The sequence below is a fragment of the Cololabis saira genome, chromosome 12 (genome assembly GCF_033807715.1).
Source record: "Cololabis saira isolate AMF1-May2022 chromosome 12, fColSai1.1, whole genome shotgun sequence".
In the NCBI taxonomy this organism is placed as follows: Eukaryota; Metazoa; Chordata; class Actinopteri; order Beloniformes; family Belonidae; genus Cololabis; species Cololabis saira.
This window is the reverse complement of record NC_084598.1, coordinates 16064814-16082937: the sequence shown is the minus strand read 5'-3', so window position 1 is coordinate 16082937 and position 18124 is coordinate 16064814. Positions and strand designations below refer to the sequence as shown.

Here is an 18124-nt window from a genome sequence, read left to right as displayed (position 1 = left end):
TTCTGCCGATCCAATAAAATGTTGTGCCTGACAAACTGAAGTTCCGCTCTGATCCAACCTGTGTTTAGGACCCCGAGTTGCTGGATCTGGTTCCTGATAAAGGTCCGGTCTCTGGAGGAACAAGACTGACCATCAGAGGAAGACAGCTACTGACTGGCCAGAAGTCAGACCTGAGTGCTTTCCTGGGCCCACAGCCGTGCTACATGTGAGTCTGACACCTGTGTCCCCCAATAACACCAGTACCCCCAATAACACCAGTACCCCCAATAACACCACCACCACCAATAACACCAGTATCCCCAAAAACACCACCACCACTCACACCACTATCCCCAATAACACCAGCACCATCAATGACAACTCCGCGCCATCCTGTCCCCGAAAGATGCCGAAAAATTGGTTCACGCCTTCGTCTCCTCCAGGCTTGATTACTGCAATGCACTTCTCATCAGGATCCCAAGCAAGAGCCTTCAAAAGCTTCAATACATACAGAACAGTGCTGCTAGGATCCTGATGAGAGTGCGCAAATACGACCACATCACTCCCATCCTCCACTCACTGCACTGGCTCCCCATCTCCTCCCGGACAGATTACAAAATCTCCCTTCTTACCTACCAATGCATCCATGGCAACGCACCCCCTTACCTCAAGGAGCTGATCCATCCTCAGCCCACCACCCACACCCGTTCAGCAAACAAGAACAACCTCCTCAAACCCACCAAAACTAAACTGGTCACAATGGGAGGCCGAGCCTTCTGCTCCGTTGGCCCTAAACTGTGGAACGCCCTCCCCGCCCACCTGAGAGAACCACAGACAATTGACTCTTTTAAGAGAGGACTTAAAACCCACCTTTTCAGCAAATCATACGCCAGCTATGATCAATGATCTGAAAAAATGTTGTTGTTTTTTTATCTTATAACTCTTTTTACCTTTTTCTTGTAGCACTTTGAGATTCACCAAATGGAAAGTGCATTATAAATTAAATTCATTATTATTATTATTATTATTATTATTACTAACACCATTATCCCCAATAACACCAGCACCATCAATGACACTAGAACCACCACTAACACCAGTGTCCCCAATAATACCAGCACCACCAGTAACACCAGCATGTCCTGCCTCCTTTTCTCCTGCATCCTTTCAGAGTTTCAGAGGTCAATGCCTCCCAGTTGGTGTGTCAAACTGGGTCGAGTAATCAGACTGGTGGAGTCCCAGTGCGGGTTTTCTTCGGTAAAGCTGAGCGGACGGTTCCTGATGTCACGTTTCATTACCTGGCCGACCCCGTCATCAGTAACGCCTTACCTGGGGAGAGCTTCTACGCGTAAGGACCAATCATCTCACCAATATTCATGCCAATAGTGCACATTCTAATGCTCTGCTGTCCTCCGGTCCTCAGAGGCGGACGCGTTGTCATGGTGACCGGCAGGAACCTGGATGTGGTGCAGCGGCCACTCATATCCGTGTGGGTGGAGCCTCTGGAGATTCAAAGGGTGAAACGGAAAAGACGGTTGACTATTCTGAATCCCAGGCAGCAGCTGGTCTTCAGCAGCACCATGACAACGGTGAGAAATGTTAACCAATCAGAGGGGACTTCAGTCCAGCTTAGCACCTGGTTTCATCTTCCTGTCCCCTCACCCGTCGTCTCCCAGGTGTCCGAGCAGTGCTCAGTCCTGTCTTCCTCTCAGATGACTTGTCCCACCCCAGAAGTGTTCCCAGAGCTCAAAGTTAAAGGCGTCTGGTTCCAGCTCGACAACGTCAGAGTCCACTACGAGAGCATCAAGGTACGTGTTCACAGCCTCACCTGTGTGTGCGTCCTCATTTGTCCTTCTCCTTACCTGTCTTCCTCACCTGTCTCTCAGGGTAAGAGCTTCAAGTATTATCCAAACCCGCAGTTCTTTTCCTTGAACCGAGAAGCTCCAGACGTTCCCTACCGATTCAAACCTGGAGGCGTGATCGCGGTGGAGGTACGATGACGTCATACGGTGGTCCTGATGTCTGTAGACTCAAGCTCTCCTCATCTGATGTTGTGATGTGATGGCGTCCCTCAGGGCCAGGATCTGACCAGAGCCATGTCCAGGCAGGAGGTCACCGCTTGGCTCGGGGATCAGCAGTGTGAGGTGAAAACTCTGGACAGCACTCACCTGTACTGTGAACCCCCTGAGGTTCAGCCCATGAGCAGCGACGACAGCAACGAGCTGCCAAGCCTCAAGGTAACACACACACACATACACACACACACACACACACACACACACACACACACACACACACACACACACACACACACACACACACACACACACACACACAGTTATGAACAAAAACACACAGCACCGAGCCAGAACCGGTAGGGAAATGGCTGCCACATCCTTCCATACTAGACTAGACTCAAGACTAAAGAACAAATCTGGAACTCTAGGAATGGGCGATATTTTACCGGTCACGATATACCATCAAAAGAATTCCCCACGGTAAGAATTTGTCATCTCCCGGTAAAAACGATAAATTCCCGTTGATTTTTTTTTTTCTAAAGCCGGATCTATGGTTCTGCGGTAATACGACGCACAACGTACGTGTGCGGGAAAGAAAGAAAGAAAGAAAGAAAGAAAGAAAGAAAGAAAGAAAGAAAGAAAGAAAGAAAGAAAGAAAGAAAGAAAGAAAGAAAGAAAGAAAGAAAGAAAGAAAGAAAGAAAGAAAGAAAGAAAGAAAGATTCCCGTTGATGACGTTTTTGTGTAACAAACATGGCGGATCTGAGTCATTACAGTTTTGCAGTACAGGTGTACTAATTTAATTGTTTTTTATTAATTCAATTTAATTGGTGTAGTTTAGTAGCATTTAATATTCTTTTAGAGCAGTGATTTGGGGGCTCCAAAGACTGAATGTGGTGATAGATTTATAGTTACAAAAGTGGAGTTGAATTGGTATTTTTTTTATCGTCATTTTTATCGTTATCGGGATAAATGCCAGAAATTATCGTGATACATTTTTTAGTCCATACCGCCCATCCCTAACCTGAACTTCTTCTGAAGGGATCTTTGCCATCAGAAGACGTCGTGACTCGGTCAGGCCGGAATAAACCTTGGTTTTACGTGACACGTATTCTTTGTTTGACATAAACTAAACCGGTTCAGTCCATACAAGGAGACCAGCTGAACTAAAACACTTCGTATAAATGTGTTCAGTACGTAGAACGTTGTTACTACAGTCCTTTCGGGTCGCTGTCGTTCACCACATTTATCCACTCAGAGATCCACACTGAGGCGTCTCACGCTCTTTCATCTGTCCCCCCTCTTCCTCAGGTGTTCATGGGAAACCTGCAGGTGGACCTGGGCTCGGTTCAGTACGACAGTGACTCCATGCTGTCTCCAGTCCCGTTGGCTGCTCAGATCAGCTTGGCGGCCGTAGCGGCCGTCATCATCCTGTCAGTGCTGGTGGTCATCCTCATGTACAGGTGGGACGCTGCCTCTCCACGTCAGGTGTAACCGCACAGATAATTAACGTCTGAAACCTTATTAACAAACTCCTGAATGGAAGTCCTGACCCGGGCGTGTTTCATTTAGTAGGAACCAGACCGGAGAGGAACTCAGGAGAGTCCCGGCTCCTGCTCCAGGTGTGTGACGCGCTGGTCATTAACCGCACGTGTGCATGTGTCTCTCAGGAGGAAGAGCAAACAGGCGCTGCGAGACTACAAGAAGGTTCTGGTGCAGCTGGAAACTCTGGAGATCAACGTGGGAGATCAGTGTCGCAAAGAGTTCACCGGTACGCCAACTCAGCTCCCACGCTGGTGCTGACACACGAGTCAGATCGGCCTCTGGGAGGTCGTGGGTCTGTATGTAGACGAGCAGGAAGATATGGGTTCAGGGAGAATGTAGGAGATAATCATAGGGACGTACGCTGTAAATGAACTTCAGCGGAACTCATGACGGGGAATAGGAATGCTAAAGCGGGTTCATCTGTACATCACGTTTTGTTTTCAAAGGGAGTCAAAGGCTTCACAAACGCACGGCGATGGAAGGTTTCAGTTTAACCTCAGTAACGAAGCAGGAACCTGGTTCTGACGTCAGATCTGGACTCATGCGCTGGCTTTCTTGGTTCTGGGTACAACTCTTTCTGCGCCACATTCTGTCAGTGCCCAACTATAAAACAGAAAAACTCGCTTTTAAACACCTACATTTGTTCCAGGTTTGAAAACAACATTCTTCACATTTGGACACGTATGACTTGTGCGGAACCACTTCTGGTTCTCCACAGATGCGTGCATGCGTACAGTAGAGGATGTGAGATTTCCAGCGCCCTCAGACGGACTCAGGACAAAGCCAGACTCCGGTCCAGCGGGCCGTCAGTCCCCCTGGGGACGGAAACTGCATCCCGTTAATCAAACTTGACTCTTTAACTTTGGGGATTATGGAGCTACCAAGCACCAGATGCAAAGTTATACATTTAAATCTAGTGCTAGGTAGCATATTGTAGATCTGAAGCTGTCTTTCCAAATTAAACAAATTAAAGGCAAATTAATGTAACTTCCAGCTTTTACTGTTACCTGTAAACCCTCACCTGCAGTTGAACCGTATTAGCAAGCGGTTTGTTCAGTCATTAATTTATTTTCCATACCAGCGTGAAATTCACAGGCAATTCAGAATCATCAACCTGATATCAGTGTTTCTGGACCGTGGGAGGAACCTGGAGAACCCGGAGAGAACCCACACAAGCATGAGGAGAACATGCAAACTCCACACAGAGATTTATTTCTTTATTCTTTATTTCTCTCCAGTTCATTTTAATGTTCCTCAATGAAAGATGGTCCTTTTGTGTCCAGAACTATCTGGAACATCTTGACTTACTAACAGTAACTGGCTAACAGTACATGTAACTGGCTTACGTATAAGTCAAGTGGAAGGCTTAAAAAGTTCCCCATCTCTCATCGTTTTTGGGCCCTTTTCAGCGTCTGAAACAGTTACCCTCCAAACATTTCTCACCTGTTCGACCTTTCAGATGTAACCGTTTACATTCCTGAAACAACATCTCCCTCTCACAGACCTGATGACAGAGATGATGGACCTGAGCAGTGATGTGGGAGGCCCCGGTCTCCCTCTGCTGGACTACAGGACGTATGCAGAGAGGGTGTTCTTCCCCGGCCAGCAGACGGCGCCGCTGAGCCGGCAGCTGGACCTGCCCGAGTCCAGGAGGCAGACGGTGGAGACGGGCCTTCAGCAGCTCAACAACCTGCTCAACAACCGGCTCTTCCTCACCAGGGTGGGTGCATGTGACACAAGGTCCAGGTGAGTTTGGTGGATGTCCAGGTGAGGCTGACTCCAGGTTCCTCTGTGTTCCTCTGCAGTTCATTCACACTCTGGAGGCCCAGCAGGGCTTTTCTCAGAGAGACCGAGGATACGTGGCCAGCCTGCTCACCATCGCGCTGCACGACAAGCTGGAGTACTTCACCGAGGTCATGAAGAGCCTGCTGCAGGACCTGGTGCAGCAGTACGTCGCCAAGAACCCCAAACTCATGCTGCGCCGGTATGTACAGCAAACACACCCTCAGATGATTCAGCTGCCCTCCTCAAAAGGTAGAGAGAAATTGAAATTGAACTACGTCCACACCATGAGCAACTTGGTCCAGTGCTGATCCAGCTCCGACTTGTAAACGATCAGAACTACATGCGGCTAGGCCTGTGTTTCAAAAAATAGATTTTCCCATTCTAAATCGATTCTCATATTAATTCCTAAAAATCGATTTGTATGTCTAAAGATCAATTTTTATTATTACATTTTCGCCCGGTGAAGTTTATTCCCAGTAGTCGCCTCATATAATTCACACATGAGCTGTTGCAATTTCTTTTTTTTTTGCACTTTAAATGGATATTGAAAGGCATATTTGAGTTATTTATTTCTTAGTTATTTATTTCATACAAATAACTTTTGGTATTTTTTTGTTTATGACCAAAAAAAGAATGTTTTGTTGGACACGAGAATAACTATTGCCATGTTTTTGCCTTTGAATATGTTTAAAAGTATGAAAATATTAAAGTTTTCAGTTATCATTGCTTTATATACTTTATTGGGGTTAAATGTGCACAAAATGCTAAAAACCAAATTCTCAATAATGTAAAACCTAAAAACACAGAAAATGGAAAAAAAAAATAAAATGGAATGTGTTAAAAAATAAAAAAACGATTTCATACGTTTGCTGCCCTGGATCTGTTAAGTAATTCTGCCACACGATGTTTCTGAAAGCAGTTATTTCAGCATTCTGGGAGCTGATTGGTCCTTACAGCATCATTAGCTGCCAATACTTGATGTTGAATCTCAATATAATACTAGTATTAATATGTTGCATAACTACAGTCATATAATTCATGCAACAGCTCAAAAAACATTTTTAATAACACTAACCCAAATCCATATCGGATCGGATCGAATCAAATCGTGATAATCGATTCTGAATCTTAAGAATCGGAATCGAATCAATTCTTGACATTTGAATCGATCCCCAGCCCTACATGCGGCAGCCCTTCATGTGAACTTAGACAGCCCTTGGATTGTCTACCTGTCCTGATGATGTCTCCCGTCGTCTTTTAGGACAGAAACCGTAGTTGAGAAGATGCTGACCAACTGGATGTCCATCTGCCTCTACTCTTTCCTGAAGGTGAATCCTGGCATTTCTACCTGTGTGCACCTGTCTCTGCTTACCCCTTCCACCTGTCTCACCTGTCCCCTCCCCACATGTCTGTCTGCAGGAGGTGGCAGGTGAGCCCCTGTACATGCTCTACAGGGCCATCAAGTATCAGGTCGACAAGGGGCCGGTGGACGTTGTGACGGGAAAAGCCAAACGAACGCTGAATGACAGTCATCTGCTGCGAGAGGACATTGACTATTCTGCCATGGTAACTAGATACCCGTCTGTGCCTGCCTGTGCCTGTCTGTGCCTACCTAAACATGTTACTACCTTCCTCTACCTGTCTGTGCCTGCCTGCACCTGTTTCTCAGACTTTGACAGTCCTGGTGAAGAACGGAGTTGAGGTCCAGCCGTCTCCTGTTAAAGTACTTGACATTGACACCATCACTCAGGTAGGTACCTGTCTGTCTGCCTGTCTCGTCTTCGCCTGTTTCCCTGCTTCTCACGTAACTCGACCTTCCCGGCGTGCAGGTGAAGGATAAGATTCTGGACCAAGTGTACAGAGGAGCGCCGTTCTCCCAGAGACCAGCGGCGGACAGTCTGGACCTGGGTACTCACCTGCCGACCTCACCTGTCCCACCTGCCTGTGGTCGACAGACAGCTCTGACTTCCTGCTTTCTCTGTTGACAGAGTGGCGCTCAGGTCAGGCCGGTCACCTGACCCTGTCAGACGAGGATGTCACAGCGGTGGTCCAGGGTCGCTGGAAGCGGATCAATACGTTGCAGCACTACAAGGTAACTGCTTGTGACCAATCGCAGCAGGTCTTCGCCTCCTGCCCCGTTCCTCTCCCCTGTACTCTTGGTGCTCGTTCACGTTGCGCTCTCTTCCTCCTCAGGTGCCAGACGGCGCCACAGTGGCTCTGATTCCACGATCGCAGAGTTCAAGTGGAGTCAACCAGGTGTTCCAGACCGGAGAAAGTAAGAAGACCTTGATCATCAGAACAATTCAAACATTTGGAAGTAAACATAGCTGAATAAGCAAAGAGACAATCTTCTACAAAAGGGTTCTGGATTGGTCTGTGGACGGGCACGCTAATAGGGGGGCTAGGGGTTCCTCCCCCATGGATCTATTATAAAACTGGATGGGATATCAAAAATTGCCGCCCATTCATTTCAATGCATTCTGCTCAGCCAGCGCATACGCCAAAAAAATCTCTGACTTCCGGGTTTACTTCCGCATACAGCGGCCCATAGAGCATGCGCAGTTGAGTCACCTCCCATGATGCTCTGGGGCCTCCCATCATGCCCCGGGGCAATGACGCGAATATTAATATAATATGTATTAATATAATATATTAATTAATGTATATTATTACATGTATAGTATTACATATATTATTAATGTATTAATATAATATAATTACATAATATATATTAATATAAACATCCGTGGAATGCACGGACACGGCTGTGACGTCAGCCGTGACGTCACGCCCAGAAAGAGACTTTTCTTTGACTTTTCTGGCCGTTATAAAACATCTTTGACGGATATAAAGTCCATGACTTAAAAATATAGAATACAAAGATTAGTAATTGCCGGTGATTACAGCTGGAGGTGTCCTGTGAACAGTTTTAGAGGCTTCTCTTTTAGTATTGCGGCCTATGGGAAAAAAGCTTTCTGGGCCCCATGGGATTTTTTGTTGCAGTACCGCGGCTGGCCACTGGAAAAAATCGGCGTGCCTTCTGAGCGCCAGACCCGGGGGCTGGTCCCCCCCCAGAAAATCTGCCATTTCCTGCATTCAGGTGCATTTTAACTGCTTGTTAGACACCTGTTTCAAAGGAGCGGCCTGGGCCCCATTCTTGGCGTTACAAAAGTGTCTAAAACCAATCACTGATCGATTAAACATGAAACAGCAGAATCTTATTCCCCATTTACTTGCACAAACCTGGCCAACAAGGCAAAACAAGGCAAGGCAAAGCTTTTAATTAAAGAATATTTCCTTTAATGTAACATGAATGTAACGTGTCATTGGGCTGACGTCAACAGAAGAACATGGCTGTAGTTGGACGTTTGGAGATGGTGATTGGTCGGACCTTACTGGTTGATGAATCAGGTCTTAAACTAGCTTTGAGACCTGGAGGAGACTTCCGGCGTCTCGTCTTGTCGGTCAGGTGGAGTGAACCGTGGTGACACCGATGGTTGGACTAATATGTTCACCTGGCGACAGCGCTGGCAGCTCGTGTGTAAGGAAGCCTGCTGTTGGCCGGCCTAAAGGTCGCTACAGGTTGCTAAATGACGTCATCTAAGTTGCAGAATTCACAATTAGCACACAATTGGGATAGATGATGTCGCTGAGAGAAGTGAAGTCTGAGAGGAGTTTAAAAGGGGTCAAAAAACACCCTTAATATGTTTGGATCTACCGATGAATTTTCTTCTCTTGATAGTTTTTTATCTTAACATCACAGTTCCGACCCCCCTCTGTTTACTGCTCTGAGTACAGGCCAGTGCAGCTCCATTCAGCAGTTGCAATAATAATTCAGTGCAGAGTTAGAGCATTGGCGTATCCTGCTGACTACAGATGAGAGGGGCTGTCTGATCACCGTCCACTCACTCACAGCGAGAACAATATGAGCGTTCACGGTAGTCTACAAAGGTCTCCAATAACACCTGAAAAAGTGGCCAAATTTGTCCCCAGTGGCTTTTTTGGGGAAACAAAAGTTGCTAGAGGGGTTTGAAAACTCACTAAATGTGGCAACAAAGTTGTCAAGTCAGCAACGCTGCCTGATGAACATGGGGGGATCAAACCAAAACGGGGAGGGGGGCGTCCCTCTCACATATAATGGTTTGCTGTAGAGCAAGACCTGGGAAAACCAATGAGACACCCACCTTAACTTAAGCACTACAACTTAGCTGTTTGAACTGGGGTCCTGCTAATAGATGCCCTTCTTTCTGAACAAATCTGGGCTCCTCATAGTCCTCCAGACCAGGGGCCTCAGGTACAAAGAGTGCATGGATTTAATTGTGAATCCCGGCGCAGAAATCTTGCATACGCAATAAAAATTCAGATGTTCAAAACTGTGCGTACGCCAAATTCACGTACGTTTAATTCGAGCATGACAACCAAAATGAAATTGAACACTGATCTGTGAGCACGAGACTCTTCCCTGTCTCCTCCCTAAAGTAGATCCATTTCAATATGATGATGAGGATAAATATCCATGAAAAACCGCTCATCTAAACAAAGAACTTACGAAAGCAATGTCCGCCAAACTTGATGTGTGCGTAAAGGACCGCAACTTTTCCCTTTCATGTCACTTTTTGAACCGTGAGCGTGGAAAGTGGCGTACGCATGTTTTTCGTGCGCCGCACTCTTTGTACATGAGGTACCTGGGCTCCCCCAGACCAGGTTTAAGTCTGACAGGTACCTCCAACGGTTTTCTGTATTAAATATTTCTCCTCTGAGCCCTGAGCCGCTGCTCCTCATCCAGAGGAGCCAGGGGAGGTGGCTCGGGCATGTGGGGAGGAGGCCTCCTGGAGCCTCTCTGGGGAGGTTTTCAGGGCATGTCCCATTGGGAAAACAGATTTTCATAGGTACTGTCTGTGTGGTTGCTATAGAAACACCAATGCTGGAGGGTGAGGAGGAGGAGGGATTTCGTCTGTGGCACCTGGTGAAGAGCAGCGAAGATCCAGAAATCCCCAAACACAGGAAAAGCAGCATGAGGGAGAGGGAGCGGGGCAAGGCCATACCTGAGATTTACCTGACCAGACTGCTCTCCATGAAGGTAACACATTCAATTCAATTTTATTTATATAGCGTCTATTACAACACAAGTTGTCTCCAGGATCTTTCCAGAAACCCAGACCATGACCCCCGAGCAACACACACACAGTGCAGACACACCTGAGCTGCTGACAACACACCTGTGCCTCTCTGCAGGGAACGCTGCAGAAGTTTGTGGACGACGTCTTCGTAGCCATCCTCAGTACAAAGCGTGCTCCTCCCATCGCTGTCAGGTTTTTCTTTGACTTCCTGGATGACATGGCTGAGAAACACGGAATTGATGACCCTGAGACTGTCCACATCTGGAAGACCAACAGGTGAGACGCACACCTGGACAGCTGACAGACACCTGTCCTCACACAACCTAAGACCTGCCTGTCTGACAATAAACTAACCTGAACTTTAAAGAACAATCTGTAATAGCCAGACCGACCTTTAGTAACCTAAACTAACCTGAAATAACCTTAAATAACCAAAACTGATCTAAACTAAGCTGAAAGAACCGAAACTATCCTAAAATGACCTAAAATAACCTGAACAAACCTACTAACCTAAAATAACCTGATCTACCTTTAATAACCTAAACTACCTAAACAAACCTGAAAGAACCTAAAATAACCTGAACGAATCCCAACCAACCTAAAATAATCTAAATTACCCGGAAAGAACCTAAAATAGCCTAAAATAACCAGACCTACCTTTAATAACCTACCCTAACTTGAACAAACCTAAACTATGGTTTTTCTGCAATTTGACATATTGTTATGTGTCCTGTCAGTGTACGTCTATATTGTCAGTGTCTTGTCCAAATGTATATACACAGTGGGCCTGGGGAGCATTGCAATTTCGAATCCTATGTATAAACCTGTACATATGGTTTTGACAAATAAACTAACTTGAACTTGAACTAAGCAAAAATAACCTGACCTACCTGAACAAACCTTGTGCTGTTCTCTCTCATGTAAGTCGCTTTGGATAAAAGCGTCTGCTAAATGACAGCAGTAATAGTAGCAGTATTAGTAGCAGTAGCAGTAAACTAACTTGAACGAACCTAACCAAACCAAGCCAAACTAACCTAAACTAAATTAAACTTACCAAACTAACCTGACAACAGCCGCGTAGACAAAGACAAGCCTCCTGCTGCCTTGCATTACATTTCCCAGAGTTATCTGTTTTCCGTGAATCGAACAACACAAGTTAAATTGTTTCAGCTCTGGTCAGATGAATTGATTATTGATTAGCCGATCCCACAGCACTGCTTTTGTATGTTTCTCCTGAACATACCAGCAATTCTGGTACCGGTCAACTTTTCCTCAACACAACAGCAGAACCTGAATCAGGTTTCCATCATGGTTCAGTGTGACTCCAGTTTCTCCCTGTTTAAATGCAGACTCCACTTATATGGTGCACACACCCACACGGCCGGGTGGGTGGAGCCTCTGTCTGTCTCTGACCCGTCTGTCGTTCTGCAGTCTCCCTCTCAGGTTCTGGGTCAACATCCTGAAGAACCCTCAGTTCGTCCTGGACGTCCAGGTGACGGACAGCATCGATGCCGTCCTGTCGGTCATTGCTCAGACCTTCATCGACTCGTGCACTACCTCTGAGCACAAAGTCGGACGGGTAAAACTTGTCTTGTCTGTCTGTCTGTCTGCTCTGTGTGCTGTAGTCATGTGACTTCATGGTTCCTTTCTGTCCAATCAGGACTCTCCTGTCAACAAGCTGCTGTACGCCAGAGAAATCCCACGTTACAAACAGCTGGTGGAAAGGTAAGACGTCTTCCTGTCACTGGTTTGTTCCCGTAGCAGCAGTGAATCTCCTGCTGAAGCCTGTGTCTTTTATCTTGCAGGTATTACAGCGACATCCACAGTGCTGCATCAGGATGTTACCAGGAGATGAATTCCACCCTCACCGAACTGTCTGGGGTCAGTACACCGGAACCAGAACCATCTCAGATATGCCCCACCTGGCTATGAACAGTACTCAAGTTGAGGGGGGATGAGGGGGGATGGCATCCCCCCCTGAAATAAAAACGGTCAAAATCATCCCCCCTGTAAAACTGCCATCCCCCCTTTCCATCCCTTATGTCATTTCATCATGAATGTGGTATTACTGCTATTTCCACATTTAGAGTCATCACCAGAAAAATAACTTATTTGACAATTTTCACCTGTTTCAAGTAAATTTTCACTTGAAATAAGTAGGAAAATCTGCCAGTGGGACAAGATTTATCTTCTTATTACAAGCAAAAAAATCTTGTTCCACTGGCAGATTTTCCTACTTATTTCAAGTGAAAATCTACTTGAAACAGGTGAAAATTGTTGTTTTTTCCAGTGACGAGTCTTGTTTTAAGTGTAATGAGATTTTTTTTACTAAAACGAGACATTTTAACTAGAAATAAGACAAATATTCATGTTAAGATTTTGAGTTTTTGCAGTGATCCATTTTACTTATCCTGTGAAGGACAGAGTCATATTGATAAGTTCAGAAAACTGTTTTTCATTGTGTTTTGATGTATTTGATGTAAGCCCAGTGGATATGTAAAGCTTACAGAAGGCTGCATTTAACTGCTGCTATGTCATTCCTGCAGTATTTCCGCAGGTGTTTTGGTCAGTGCTATTATTTGTAATATATTATATTATTTGTAATCAGCACAAATTATCTGTCCCCATATGATAAAATCCACCATCCCCCCTGATTTTTTTTCACAACTCGAGTACTGGCTATGAATATGAACATGAACCCACATACCTGTCTGTGTTTATTCCTACTTGTCTGTATGTATTTATTTCTACCTGTCTGTGTTTATCTTTACCTGTCTTTTTACCTGCAGAGTTTTGCCTCAGAGCTGAACGGTGTTGTTGCTCTTCATGAACTTTACAAATACATCAGCAAGTATTATGACCAGGTAACACACACACACACACACACACACACACACACACACACACACACACACACACACACACACACACACACACACACGTAATTTTGGCTTCTTTGCAGGTACAAACATTGTTTCCAACCATCTTCATATAGCACCTTTATTTGTTCTTTTTAAATGTTTTCTTGTTACTTTATTGAACGTATTGTAGATATTCTGTAAATGTAATTGTTGTTGCTTCTGATAAAATGTTAACCTGCTTAACAGAAAATGCTCTCCACCTGTCTCCCTCTTCCTATCTGTCTTTCCACCTGTCTCCCTACACCTGTTTTTTTCTACCTCCCTGCGTACACATGTCTCCCACAATCTCACTGTCTCTACCCGTTTCCCTCCACCTGTCTGTCCCCCCATGGCTGTCTTTACCTGCCTGTGTCCACCTGTCTACCTGAACATGTTTCCGTCCACCTGTCCCCCTCCCTCCGTCTCAGATCATCATGTCTCTGGAGGAGGACTCCTCAGGTCAGAAGATGCAGCTGGCGTATCGGCTGCAGCAGGTCGCCGCCCTGGTGGAGAACAAAGTTACTGATCTCTGAAGAGGAGGGGATGAAGAGGACAGCTATTATCACGTCTTCCTGATGTTTGTGTTTTTACAGTCGGACTCAGGAGATCAGCAGCAACAAATCACACAGATCTGATCTAAAACTGATGATGAACTGATGATGAACTAACCCGAACTAACCAAACCAAGCTGACACCAGCCCGCATAGACAAAGACAATCTAACAAAACGATCAGGGAGCTTCATCGTCGCCTGCTGCCTTGCACTACAGTTCCCAGAGTTCTCTGCTGTCTGTGTGTCGAAAAGCACAAGTGAAATTGTTTCAGGTGTGGTCCAATCTATTACTGGTTCTCCTGAGCATCCGAACAGTTCTGGGATTGTTCAACTTTTCCTCAAGGCAATGCCAGAACCTGAATCAGGGAGCGTTTCCATCACGGTTCAGTGTGACTCCAGTTTCTCATTTTTAAAAAGCCGCCTGCACTTATACAGCCCACACACCCATACCGCACCATGAAAGTGCTCCACCAGGAACAACTCTGGCTTCAACAAAGAGGGACGACTCTGAAATTCTGTGCTAACTCTTATTTGCCCACTTTACATCAGTGGGCACATTTCCAGCCCCAGACCGCCTGGCTGACTCCCAGAGGTGGTAACCGCCCTGGCGACACCGCGACCTGACTCCTGACTGTTGGGTTGTGTCAACCTGGATCACTTTAAGATGCTCAGGCTATGTTGAACCTGCAGGTTCTACAAAGTGTCAGGAGAGCTCAGCTGTTGGAGCATCTTGGTTGATGTTCAACAGATCTCAGAACACACAGAACAGAGCTCTGCACAAATCTACCATCTACTAACTAGAACCAAACTGGGCCCAAGTGGTCAGGAGGATGGAGCTGAGGCAACAGATCAGGTTCCAGAGTTTCCTTGCTTCTCATTGACTCCACATGTCCTCAGGTTCTCTTAAGAGTCCTTCTTCAGCTCTGTCTTTGGTCTCTGGGTTTGTTATGTTCATCCATCCATTAACTCCCACCTATCTGAGTTTGGGTGACGGGCGCAGCAGCTTTAGCAAAGCACCCCAGTCCTCCTCCCCAGTGTTCCGGGGCAACCCGAGAAACATAACCCCAGCACTGTGTCCTGGGTCTTCCTCGGGACGTCCGTCTGGTTTTACATGCCTGGAACACCTCCCCATGTGTCTAGGAGGCCTCATAACCAGGTGGCCGAAACACTTTGGTTGGTAGCGCCTTGACCCGAACCTGAAGAGGGATTTCTTTTCCAACTGAGAGTCAGACACTGGGCTGTGAATGCACCAGTGAGGGGTGAATATCTTCACTTGATGACCATCTCTTACTGGAAACAAATAGAGATGCAGAACCCTCCCGGATGAAACTGCAGTCAGCGCCTGTTCACGAACCCAGAAGCACAGGGAAGCTAGCCTCTGGCCTGCTGGGAAAAACTCCAAAGTACATGCTCCAAGTTGGGGGAAGTAAGTCATCCCTGTCAGCCGTTATCATGGGCAACTCTAGAGTGGATCAGGGTCCAATCTCTCTTGAGGAGGTTGGTTCCAGAACCCATGCTGTATATTGATGTGAGTCTGACTTTGTGTAGTTGGTAACTGTCTCCATCTCAGGCTCCGTCCCTCCGAGAGTGAAGGGGCCATGTCAGAAGCATTTTCGTGGCTGAGGGTTGGGACATTGAAGCCAATAATTTCGACCGCTGCCTGTCCTACATAGCTCCCCACTCTTGTGGCCGCTCCTGCAGGTGACGCGTCCACAGAAAGTCAGAGCCACTTTGTCAGTCAGGGTTGGGGTTAGGGTGGAGCACCTGTTGGACCCTCTTTCACTGGTCAATGGTGGTGCTGTTTTATCTTGAACATGAAAATAGGAGGCGGAGTCACACTGAATGTGAAACGGAAACATAAATGTCAAACCTGCTGAGAAAACAAAGAGCTAATCGATGATAAAAACAATCAATAACAAGTAAACAGAGTGTGTGTGTCAGGAACGCATGTGTAAATACTGTAAGTCTTCTTTATATTTATTTGTCCCAGCTGTGCCTTCACTCCTGCAGCTAGGTGGCGCTGCCCGTTTTACAGGCAGCTTCCTGTGTCCCAGTGCATGATGGGACGATAAAATTATGAACTTTAACTGAACAAGGGAATAAAAACAGCAGCAATAAACCCAAACCCTGATGGGCAGGACCACCGGTGTGCAGGTGGGAACCGTCTGGGTCCAGTAAGAGCTCCTCTTCATCACTCTGGGGGTCTCACAGACTCAACTCAGAGAAGACTCACCAAACTCTTAGTGGTTTCCTGCTGCTGGTACCAGGCTCACCGGAGAACCTTTTGAGACCGGGGTAACTGGAGCGGGCCATCTCCAGCAGCTGGGCCAGAGTCATATAATAAGCCAACCCTATCTCCAGGGTTGGGCTCGACTGCAGTGGACCCTCCTTTTCCATCATGGACCCTCCTGAACTGTCTTATACCCTTCTGGGCCGTCTTGAACCCATGCTGTTCCCATTTCGGACTCCCCATGGAATGTCTTCTACCTTTTTGGACTGTTGTGAACCCTTTTGTCTCCTCACAGACCATCTTGGACTATGCTGGACCCCCCTGGATCATCTTAGTTTTTACAGGACTTCTGTGGACCCTTCTGAACCATCACATATGCTCCTTTACTCCCATGAGCCATTCTGGACTTATCTGAAGTCTCATGGGCCAGCCTGAATGACCATAGGCCCTCGTCAACTACCCTGTACCCTCCTGGACTGCCATGGACCACGTTAAACCACTACTGACCTGCCTGTTCTCCTGTGGCTCATCCTGGACCCTCCTAGACCCCCCTGGACTCTGCTGTGTGTCCTCGCTGTAGACTGACCAGCCGGACTGAACCCAGCAGACTGGCTGTGGTGGTTCCTGCTGTGAAACTGAAGCAGAGAACTGGACCAGGTTTGGCTGAACGCTCTTTTCCCTGCTGGCAGATTCTGGATTTTCTTCTTCTTTTCTTCTCCGGACCGTTCTGACGAGTCTTCTTTCCATACTTTTGCTGTGTTGGTTCTTGATCCGGTCTTAGATCCGTTCTTGTAGTTCTTAGACTCCTGCATGCTTGTGATGATGATTTCTGCTGCTTCTTCCTCATCCTTTTCAGTGTTTACGTTTAAGATAAGGGCGTGGCCGTGCCCCTGATGATGCGCTGGTCACCTGAACTGTGTGCAGTCTGACCCTCAACTCTGATTGGTGGAGCTGTTTGTTACTGTTTTCTACGGCCATGTTAGAAGCTCAGCTGGCTTTTCTACTGAATGTGTACAGTTTGCTAACAATGTGTAAATGTTATCTGTAAATACCTGTCTGAGGATGAGGATGATAAAGACCAGCCAGTCTCCAATGAAAATGTGCTTTTATTGTGAAAAGGCAGGAAGCCAAACACAGTTTGTATTATGTAAAAATAAAATTTTAATTTTAGCGCTCCTCTGTTGTGTCATCATGTCAGTGGCTAGTTTTGTCTTGACCAGGAACAAAAACATGTGCTGAGAAAGTCCTGCAGGGGGTTCCCACCGGGGTTCTCACAGGGTTTCCGTGGGGGGTTTCCTAAAAACAGAATTCTTGGGTTTGATGCTCCGGCCGGAAGATTTTTCCAGATATTTGGTTTGACTTTAGGGGGAATTCCCTGAAACTCTTAAACACTGTAATGTGTGTAAAGCTAAGTTTTAAGTTACTCACATTGCAATGATTGTAGTAGTAGACAAAATAAATAAACCCATACAAAACAACTGTAATGAAAATGTTACTGAAATAATATTTGTGTAAATGTGTTTGAACACCAGGAACATTCGTCGTAGCTCACCATGGTGGAGGCTAGTGCCCCTCCGATCGCTCCGGTTTGAGGGAATTGTTTTATTCTTTAATTGAAACCAAAGCGGGTGGTGAGCTCTGTCCAATGACAATGTTCTATGGTGGTCCAAAAATGCTCCTCTTTTCTACAACTCCTGTCCTTTTTTTTAATGGAGTAATTAAATCTCCTTTTAGTTAATTTTCTGGACACCAGAGTTCAATTGTAGTCAGAATATCCAGTTATCAGATTAAAAGATTTTCAGGTGTATTACTGAACCACAAAACCATTAAACCATCTCTTATTTGTTTAAGAGTTGTCCTGATTATTTTGTTTTATATTATTATAACGTTTCCCATGATGATCATTTCCTTCTCAGGGCAACATTCACTACGTTCAGTATAGCTCAGAATATTTCACAAAGACCGTTGTTTAGAGATGGTTGGGCGTTAATTACAAT

At 46.1% G+C, this 18124-nt stretch overlaps 1 protein-coding gene across 2 annotated transcripts in view; it reads left to right on the top strand.

Annotated features, from left to right (window-relative positions):
* Positions 1 to 17916, top strand: part of plxnb3 (plexin B3) — an 88274-nt gene extending 70358 nt beyond the window's left edge. For both annotated transcript variants that reach the window (XM_061735716.1, XM_061735717.1), the window contains 23 exons: positions 69 to 205; positions 1151 to 1327; positions 1403 to 1568; positions 1656 to 1787; positions 1866 to 1970; positions 2055 to 2216; positions 3307 to 3458; positions 3666 to 3766; positions 5043 to 5260; positions 5346 to 5524; positions 6587 to 6653; positions 6745 to 6891; positions 6995 to 7075; positions 7155 to 7233; positions 7314 to 7417; positions 7519 to 7600; positions 10239 to 10405; positions 10561 to 10721; positions 11877 to 12024; positions 12106 to 12170; positions 12251 to 12326; positions 13235 to 13309; positions 13774 to 17916. In XM_061735716.1, the coding sequence (XP_061591700.1) occupies positions 69 to 205; positions 1151 to 1327; positions 1403 to 1568; positions 1656 to 1787; positions 1866 to 1970; positions 2055 to 2216; positions 3307 to 3458; positions 3666 to 3766; positions 5043 to 5260; positions 5346 to 5524; positions 6587 to 6653; positions 6745 to 6891; positions 6995 to 7075; positions 7155 to 7233; positions 7314 to 7417; positions 7519 to 7600; positions 10239 to 10405; positions 10561 to 10721; positions 11877 to 12024; positions 12106 to 12170; positions 12251 to 12326; positions 13235 to 13309; positions 13774 to 13878 (2886 nt within the window). In that variant the 3' untranslated portion in view covers positions 13879 to 17916. The remainder of the gene's footprint in view (positions 1 to 68; positions 206 to 1150; positions 1328 to 1402; positions 1569 to 1655; positions 1788 to 1865; positions 1971 to 2054; positions 2217 to 3306; positions 3459 to 3665; positions 3767 to 5042; positions 5261 to 5345; positions 5525 to 6586; positions 6654 to 6744; positions 6892 to 6994; positions 7076 to 7154; positions 7234 to 7313; positions 7418 to 7518; positions 7601 to 10238; positions 10406 to 10560; positions 10722 to 11876; positions 12025 to 12105; positions 12171 to 12250; positions 12327 to 13234; positions 13310 to 13773) is intronic.
* The last annotated feature ends 208 nt before the right edge of the window (positions 17917 to 18124 follow it).